Genomic DNA, 9630 nt, shown 5'->3' on the forward strand with positions numbered 1-9630 from the left:
AAATGTTGCCATTTATCCCCCTCCTCCACTCCTGCCAAAGTATAAGGCACAAGTTGCACCAGGAAGCAGTAACTATGAGAATAAAACCTCTTTTGTGATAAGCTGTTAGTGCTGTTTTTGAGAAAGCATATAATGAAATATTTCATACTTTTTTTAAAATGCCACATTTAAATGATACCCTGTTGAAACAGAAAATGTGAGTGAAGCAATTGCAAATTTATAGCCAGTACGTGTGGACTTTTGCATACCATTCGAATAGTTGGAACCCTTTCAGTGGTATATCAGCGAGTTTAGTATTTATGTCAAAGCCTATTAAGTGATAGTTTGCACAGAAGGTGAGATCTATTTTTATCCATCTGTCTGTTACTGGAGAGTGTTGGTTGGGGGGCCCTGGCATCTCCCTCTTCTTTGACTGTTAAACATTGTGCCCCTGAGACCTGCTGGGGCCACTTGTGCTTGTTTGATTTAAAGTGGCTCACGCGGTCCCACCTGCCTTAAATAGAGTGTTTTCTGTTCAGCAGTCTGCATCTCCTCAAGACTGGACAGTCATTACTTTGTGAAAATGCCCCCTCCTCCCTTTTTAGTAAGATTTGGGATTTTCCTTGTTCCCACCCATGTTTGAGTCTGACTTTTTAAGCGCTATTTCTTCCCCCAAGTCTCCCAAACACAGATGACTATTGATGGGCTGTATATGTGCCCAAGCTTCCGAGGGGATTGCTATTGGAACCTTCCATGGCATATTTAAGGTGAATGCTGCTGTTGAGAATGGCTGAAGAATAGAGGTAGCTGTCAAAACAGCCAGCCTATGGTGGGCTGGCCAAAGCAAAGGTGTGTGCAGAGCAAGGTGTCACCAAGAGGAAATGTTTGTTACTTTTGTCTGGATGTCTTCAGATGTTCTTAAATGCTCACCGCAGGGTCTGATGGGATCTAGAAATGTTTGTAACCTCCTCAACACAGACCAGAGTTTCAGCATGAGCCTCCCAAATTTTCTGGATTAAACTTCTCTAGAGATACAGGGTTTTTAATGATCAGGTTGGCAATCCATGAGTCCATTTAGATAGAAAATTACCCCCATTCTTTTCCTAAATGTTAATGAAATGTTGAACTCATTTATTCCCTGCAGGGTGAAGAAACAAAAAGCCTGACTCTTGTCCTGCATCGGGATTCTGGCTCCTTGGGATTCAACATCATTGGTGGCCGGCCGTGTGTGGTATGTTAGTTGTTGAGATGGGTTTTACAGGTCCTTGATGTAGCTGGGAAAGGGGTCAAGGACTAGGGTGTGAAGGGTAGGAAACCTTGCTCACTTCATTCTGCTCTAGTTAGAGTTCATTGTGCGTTTATCATCTTCACACTCTGGGGTTTTTATCATCTTGTTTTTTATTAAGGCATAGTTGATTTACAGTGTTGTGTTAATTGCAGGTCTACAGCAAAGTGATTTGGTTTGGGGGATTAGTTGTGGTCTCTTAATGTAGCATTGTCCTAGTCTTACAATGGCTAATCCTAGCTGTTTAGCTTTGAAGAGTTCATGTGTAGTTTGATAGCAGTTGAACTGAGAAAAGTCACGTTAATATGTGTGGAATTCTGCTCAGTTTTCTGAGACAGCCTGGATAGGAGGGGAACTTGGGAGAGAATGGATGCGTGTCTATGTATGACTGTGTCCCTTCACTGTTCACCTGAAACTCTCACAACATTGTTAATTGTCTATGTGCTATGTTTAGTCACTCAGTCATGTCCGACTCTTTGCAACCCCAAGGACTTTAGCCCGCCAAGCTCCCCTGTCCATGGGGATTCTCCAGGGAAGAATACTGGAGTGGGTTGCCATGCCCTCCATCCAGGGGATCTTCCCAACCCAGGGATCAAACCCAGGTCTCCTGCACTGCAGGTGGATTCTTTACCATCTGAACCACCAGGGAAGCCCAAGAATACTGGAGTGGGTAGCCTATCCCTTCTCTAGCGGATCTTCCCAACCCAGGAATTGAATCAGGGTCTCCTTTGTTGCAGGTGGATTCTTTACCAGCTGAGCTACCCCCTCGATACAAAATAAGTTTAGAAGAAGAAAAGATGGTGCAGTTACACTGAGGGGCTTTGCTGGAGTCGGGGCTCCAAGACAGTCAGTCTTGTCAGGACTTCTACCCGCCCTGCATCAGTCAGGGGCCATTCCCTCATTTGTGGGCTGGTGTATCCTTTGCAATTCCCTCTCACTGGAGCTGTTTGTTCACCCCATTCATCATGATCCCCTCCTCCAGAAAGGGGAGGCTGAATTCAGACCTGTTGATTTAACTGCCAGGAAAATGTCTGCTGAGAGGGCTCTGGGGAGATGGCAGAGGATGTTTTCCGGAGTCTCACCTTTCACGCGGGATGCCCAAAGTATGTGTCATCTCTTGTTCTTTTCCTTTTCCCAGGCTTTCCTCATTTGTCTCAGCTGGTAAAGGATCTGCCTGCAGTTCGGGAGACCCAGGTTCAGTCCCTGAGTAGGGAATATCCCCTGGAAAAGGGAATGGCACCCCACTCTAATATTCTTGCCTGGAGAATCCATGGACAGAGGAGCCTGGCGGGCTATAGTCCATGGAGTTGCAAAGAGCTGGACACAACTGATTGACTAAAATCAAACATCTTCCTCATTAGTCAGCTTAACATAGTCAAGGAAAAGGGAAAGAAAAATCAGATTCACTCATTCAACAGTTAAGCATTATACAAAGGCTATTTGCTATAGACTTGAAGATACTGACCAGGGAGACTGGATCCCTCTGGTCATTGAGTTTATGTCCTGGGTGATAGAAGGCAAGAAACAAGTATAAAGAGTAATTACAGATTGGGAGAAGAACAATGAAGGGGAAAAAATGGGAGGATGGCTATACTACATACCAAGGAGAAAGGGGCATCATTGCCCAGAGTGATCAGGAAAGAGGGGAAGGGATATAAAGCCAAATCCTAAAGGATAAGAAGATGTCAGCCATCTGGATGTAACTGATGTTTGCCCTGCCTTCATGGAGCTCATGTCCAGGTGGAGAAACTGATGCATTGGAGAGGGAAGCACTGCTCTCACTGATAAAACTCTGTGCCTGAGTTCAGCTAAAGATTCTTTAGGAGGCAGTTAACCCTGGGGAAGAAGGCATCATAGGGCAGGCCATGGAAGCTGGGTTCTGAAGGATAAGTAGGAGTTTGCTAGATCAGAGGTCCATATATAATATATTTAGTTGAACAATCTTCAGTTCAGTTGCTCAGTTGTGTCCGACTTTGTGACCCCATGAATCACAGAACGCCAGGCCTCCCTGTCCATCACCAACTCCCGGAGTTTACTCAAACTCGTGTCCATCGAGTCAGTGATGCCATCCAGCCATCTCATCCTCTGTCGTCCCCTTCTCCTCCTGCCCCCAATCCCTCCCAGCATCAGAGTCTTTTCCAATGAGTCAACTCTTCTCATGAGGTGGCCGAAGTATTAGAGTTTCAGCTTTAGCATCATTCCTTCCAAAGAACACCCAGGACGGATCTCCTTCAGAATGGACTGGTTGGATCTCCTTGCAGTCCAAGGGACCCACTGTAGGAAAACATTTGGACATAGTTGGTTACAAATTATACATATGTTTACTACTGAACTAGTATTACCTGTCTTATAAAAGTTACATGCTAAAGAATCATTTTAAATGATGAAATTAAAATATGAATACGATTTTTAATGTACTGTTTCATCATTCCACTGTGTTTCATTGCAAGTACCCATCTTTAAAGGCCACTGAGATAAAAGAAAGTGGACAGACCCAGGGAAACCTGGACAAGGACAAAGACAGAGTTGAGGAGTGGCAGGACATGGTCAGAAAGAGGCCAGAGAAGAAGAGGCAGGTTGTGATTAAATTCCCTTTGCTTTTGGCCAAAGCCACAGTTTCAACAACAAACGAGCATGGTTTATTGCAAGAAAATGACAGCTTAGTAGTAGGTGATATGTAGTCATTAAAATGATGAACTGATACATGATTTGCCTTGTAAAATATGTTTTAAAAAGACTACTTCTAGATAATGAGGTTAAAATAGAATGAACGTTGGTTGGGGCAGGGAGCAGTCCCCCTTGGCTGAGCCCTAGGAGTGTGGACATACCCTTGTTCTTCCCATCATCTTAGGGGAATTCTTACACTAAAATGATCTCTGTGCTCAATCACTCAGACATTTCCTACTCTTTGCAACCCCATAGACGATAGCCTACCAGGCTTCTCAGTCCGTGGAATTTCCCAGGCAAGAATACGGGAGTGGGTTGCCATTTCCTTTGCCAGGGGATCTTCCCAACCCAGGGATTGAAACCAGGTCTCTCGTGTCTCCTGCATTGTCAGGCAGATTCTCTACCACTAGCACCGTTTGAGACACCCCAAATTATGTCAGCTTGGGACTTTTTTGCTTTTCCCTTTTTTTCTGGTTGGCTGCCATCACAGGCAGCATGTCATGGTGCTGCTCTGATTCAGTCCCTGCTGCCGCGGGTCAGGCTTTCCAGCTGTGAGAGGGGCTGAGGGAGCCAAATGGGGCTTGACTGGCTCAGTCATGGTCCCAGGACCAGAGGGACTCAATCCTCCACCTTATCATCGGGAGAACGTGTTTTGCCACTTGGCACATGTAACAAGACAGTGGCTGCAGTTGGTTTTTATTCATAATTATTCATTCTCTCCCTATCCGTCATTACCATTACCATTTTAAGAAACAATTACAGTAAAGAAAGATGCTTTTCATTTTTAGACATTTTGAAAGCTTCTGTAGCCAAAGAGTCCAAACCAGGAAGCTCTCTTCTCTGCACACCAAAGCATATATATAGAAAAGGGGAGCCTAAATTTTGCAAAATGCCTGAAACAGAGAGGCAAATTCAAGGCTTGGCAATTGTTGTCAGCCAACAATGGGAAAGCCCACAAAGATGGTATTTCATTTCTGCACCTCCCCAGGGATGAAAGGATGCTTCCAAGTTCACTAGAAGGCAGTTTTGTTTTGTTTTTCTCAGACTTACCAAAAAATATGTTTTAGGTCATTTTCTTTTTTCTTTAAAAAAGTGGTATAAGCACAAACTAGACTGATTCTTGTAGCATTAAAGGACTCTGGGTTTATGTGGTCTTTTTGCAAGAACTCCATGCATAGCCCTGGGGAGGGAAATTGAATTCCATATGCATGTGTTTGCCATCATGTTTTTAAAAACGTGTCCTGATTAGCAGAAGCAGCATAATAAAACCTAAATGGATTCTGCCCTGTTGCCTGGAAATCTGGCAGGTCATTGAGAACATGCTAAAAAGCCAGGATGAGCAACAATGTGTACTCATTGTTAGTTACTGGAAGTAGAAGGCAGGGTGAATGACGTGTGGGTTTCCCAAGGAATTCCTGTGTTGGAGGCTTGGTTGAGTTGTGACATAAGCCCAGCGGGGGGGCTCTGACATAAGGCTTTTCATTGCACCATGCAGTACGTAATGCTCTTAGCAGAATCACATCACCCATTCACGAGTGCTCGGGTCCCTAAAGAAACAGCCGCCAGTCTGGTGTAGCAGACCTTCGGCCTTTGGCAAGTTTACTTCATTGTCTGGCACCCCTGGGATGGAAACAAGCCCTTTTATTTTTCTGTGTCTCAGGCCAGCAAACCCAAACAAATCCTGTCATTTGGTTCACCTTGGTGCATCACTCTACCTTAAAATGTGGAGCCACCAAACAAAGAATAGAGAGATGTGTTCTGAGAGGATCAGGAATGTTCTGGATTTGGTTTTCTCTGATTTTGTGCTTTCTATGTTTTTTACATTCTGTTCCCATCCCTTATCACAGTCTTCATATGACCTCAGTTTCGTGTTTGCTCTTGCCTGTCCCTCTCTGATTTTTGCTGGGACTTTCTGATACGCCTTAAGATAAATTACTTCTGTTCAAATGTATTATTCTGCAAAACCAGTCAAAACCAAAATCCCAGCCCCTATCTCCTCATTCCTCCCTAGCCGAGAAATGCAAAGCAGTTCAATCAGAGTAAACACAGATCTCTTTTCATTTGATGTATTGACGTCACCTCTTACGGAACTTAAGCTTGTCCATAAACCCTTTGTGGTCAGTTGAGACTCTTCAGGGTCCTCTGGTGGAATATTCCATAGCCTGGAATGCTGTATTTCTGAATTCGTGTGTATTTTTGAAATTTTTCTCAATGGGAGACAGTGTTGCAGCACTTAGAGTTTGTGTAAGAGAATCAGCCTATCCTTAGTTGGAAAAAGACCTTTGCCACTTTTTAGCTATATGACCTTGAGTAGGTCACTTAATCTGTCTGTCTCAGATTTCTTTCATCTATGAAATGGATATTTATCCTACTTACCACTTGTGGTTCTTACGAGGATTAAATGATGGACAGAGAACACTCATTATGTACCTGGCTGTTGTTGTTTTTTAGCCGACTTCGCGACCCCCTGGATTGTAGCCCATCAGGCTCCTCTGTCCATGGGATTTCCCAGGCAAGAGTACTGAAGTGGGTTGCCATTTCGTTCTCCAGAGGATCTTCCCGACCCAGGGATCAAACCTTGTCTCCTTTTTTAGCTGACAATTCTTTACCAGTGAGCCACCTGGGAAGCTCCATGTACCTGGTACCTGGTGTGTACTCAGTAAATAGAAGCTGTCGCACTTCTCTGTGCTTGTATCTGAGATATGCTTGCAACTCGTGCGTCCTTAGTAGTGGCTGTGAGAGAGAGGGAAGTCTCAAAGAAATTCCGGTGGGAAAGGGTTAGCATGCAATAGGCCTGAGGGAAGGGCTGTGATGCTGGGCAGTGGTATCTTTGTGGGCCGGCTGATCCAGCTCAGCACCTGCAGCCTTACTGACCCACCCCCCTGGAAGAGTCTTGAGGGAACCCAAATGGCAGTGGGAGATTTATCTTTGTCTTGTGGGGATAGATGTTGGGAAAAACACTCAATGCTCATTTTACATTGTGATTTTAGTTTCTTTTGAGTCCTATTATAACATTATATAGTGTTGTGTGTGTGTCTTTGTGAGCAGCGGGGCAGGGAGGGGAGAGGAGAGCTGGGGAGTGTGTGTTTTCCCACCGTGGGTTCCAATAGTTAGACTTCAGGGGGTAGACTTCAAAGTCATCTCTCTCCTTCTTTAGAATATAGGGTTTGGGGTTTGTTTAATTTTTTAACAAATGGAATTTTGATGTATTTGCATTTGATGTATTTGTATTTTACAAATTTGATGTATTTGTATAGAGAAATGATTACTGAAGTAGATGTTCTTACGGTGTTATGGCAGCGAAATCACCAGGATGGTGGATTTGGGAGTTTTTTGTGGAACATCCTGAATTTACTTCCTAAATCCTTTTGTTCAGAAACAACACGCGCTTTTGCCGTTTCATTTCTAAATCCATCTGTTAATCACGAGAAATTTAATCCATGCTCTTGGAAAGTATTCATCCCAATGCTGTTTGGAAAGAAGTTCATGAACTAGCTGTGAGGGGTTTTTTTTTGTTTTGTTTTTTTTTAATGAGTTTGTTGAAGCTTTTTTATTTTAAATAAAGGAAAGACTTTGAGCAGTGAGCTGTCTTCTTTCCCAGAGACTTTCAGACTGTAGTTTGAAAGATCTAAAGGGATTCAAAGAGATTGGAGATCAGAATTCATTAGGATTGAAGAGGTGGGGGATGGTGCGTGGTGGGGTTTTCTGATGCAAATCACAACAAAAATGAAAAGCCTATTTTCACCATCAGATTATTGAATTTAAATTTTTAATATTACACTTGTGCTTATAAGGATATGAGAATATACTTTGTTGAATGAGCTATCAGTAGAGGCTCTCTGAAGGGTAATTTGGCAACATCAATAAAATATGCATACTCTCAACCCAGCAGTTCCATTGCTAGGGATTTGTAGCAATATATACTAGCAAAGGTATTTATTTTAAAATACAGGTAGAAAGGTATTGGAGGTGATACAGTGTCTAACAGCGACTAACTAGTGTTAGTAGCTCAGTTGTGTCTGACTCTTTGCAACCCCATGGACTGTAGCCCTCCAGACTTATCTGTCCATGAACCCAGGTCTTCTGCGTTGCAGGCAGATTCTCTATCATCTCAGCCAGCAGTGAAGCGACAACTGGAAACAGTACTAATGACTCCTGTGTGAGGATTGATTGTCTAGTCACTTAAGGAAATGAGGGTGACGGTGGCTCAGATGGTGAAAAATTTCTAACATTTTTAAAGTTAAGTGAAAGAGGTTGAGTGGAGCATAATCCCATTTATGTGTATAAGAAAGGAATAGATATCTGTTTAGGAAGGTGATGGGCTTCCCTGGTAGCCCAGGTGGTACCAGGTGGTGCCTGCAATGCAGGAGACGTGGGTTCAGTCCCTGGGTCAGGTAGATCTCTTGGAGAAGGACATTACAACCCACTCCAGTGTTCTTTCCTGGGAAATCTCATGGACAGAGGAGCCTGGTGGGCTACAGTCCATGGGGTTGCAAAGAGTTGAACATGACTGAAAGACTAAGACTTTCACTTAGGAAGGTGATACATTAAAATGTTTTGGAAAGGGACTTCCTGGTGGTCCAGTGGTTAAGATTCTTGAGTTTCCACTGCAGAGGGCAGAGGTTCCATCCCTGGTCAGAGAACTGAGATCCCATATGTTGTGCAGCCTGGCCAAAGAAAAAATGTTTTAGAAAGGATGGATTAACTGCCAATTGATGCTACAAAGGGATAGAAGGACTGTGGGTTAGAGATGGAAGGGACTTACCATTTTATACCTTTTAGTCTGACTCAAATTATTTTACCATGTGTTAATTTTAGTTTAAAACAGATATGAGGGGAAATAGCTGACTTCTACCCCCTTGCCACTAGTGACACCAGCAAGGGTCCATGACTGTTTTAAGAGTGTTGGCTTGATTTTCATGATCAACTTAATGCCTAGCATTCATGCCTTTGTTTTTTTAACCCAAAGGACAACCAAGATGGATCGTCCAGTGAAGGAATCTTTGTATCCAAAATAATTGACAGTGGGCCCGCAGCCAAGGACGGAGGCCTGCAAATTCACGACAGGATTATTGAGGTATGTGAACACTGCCGGGGTCTTTCATAGGCAGAATGTCATGCAGTCTTCATCCGGCTCAAGGCTAAATGTTTGTTGGGGAGGGAGGCCTCAAATGGTGGCTGTTTGGGCGGGAGACAGATTTCTCCGATTGTGTGGGACCACATTGGGTGTTGATTGCTTTGGTGTTAAGTTTTTGTTTATATTCAGTATAGAGAAGCTAAAGTATGAGTGGCTTGTTGACGGTTTGGCTCTTTTCACGTGGCTGTGCATCTGATCTGTGTGCTTCAGTTGGAGCTTCGTGTGAAAACCTCTGGGGAGCTGTGTGTTAGTTAGAACCAGATGAGCAGTCCCTATTGTGCAAATGGGGACTCTGTTCAGGTTGGCGACCAGGGAGTAATTGTGTCGGCTTCGGGATCGCGCTCATGTCCTCGGAGCTCACAGCGCACAATTATTTCTGCGTATGTATCATTCCCCCTTTTCTGTGTCTTGCCTGTTGCCAGTTGAACCAGTTGCTTGACTTAAGGGTTTGCAGACCAAGATTGATTTTCAGGAGGATCACTTATCACCACTGTTCTCATTTTCAGCTCTTCACTCATCATTTTAAACTTCTGTGTAGGAGGTTTCTAGTTTTCTGCTGGGG

General features: G+C 43.8%; 1 protein-coding gene across 1 annotated transcript in view; it reads left to right on the forward strand.

Moving 5' to 3' along the window:
- PDZRN3 (PDZ domain containing ring finger 3) overlaps positions 1 to 9630 on the forward strand; it is a 268425-nt gene that overhangs the window by 16496 nt on the left and 242299 nt on the right. Inside the window, exons 2-3 of the mRNA XM_015102331.3 lie at positions 1124 to 1210; positions 8901 to 9008. Coding sequence (XP_014957817.2) covers positions 1124 to 1210; positions 8901 to 9008 — 195 coding nt within the window. The remainder of the gene's footprint in view (positions 1 to 1123; positions 1211 to 8900; positions 9009 to 9630) is intronic.

The sequence above is a fragment of the Ovis aries genome, chromosome 19 (assembly GCF_016772045.2).
Source record: "Ovis aries strain OAR_USU_Benz2616 breed Rambouillet chromosome 19, ARS-UI_Ramb_v3.0, whole genome shotgun sequence".
In the NCBI taxonomy this organism is placed as follows: Eukaryota; Metazoa; Chordata; class Mammalia; order Artiodactyla; family Bovidae; genus Ovis; species Ovis aries.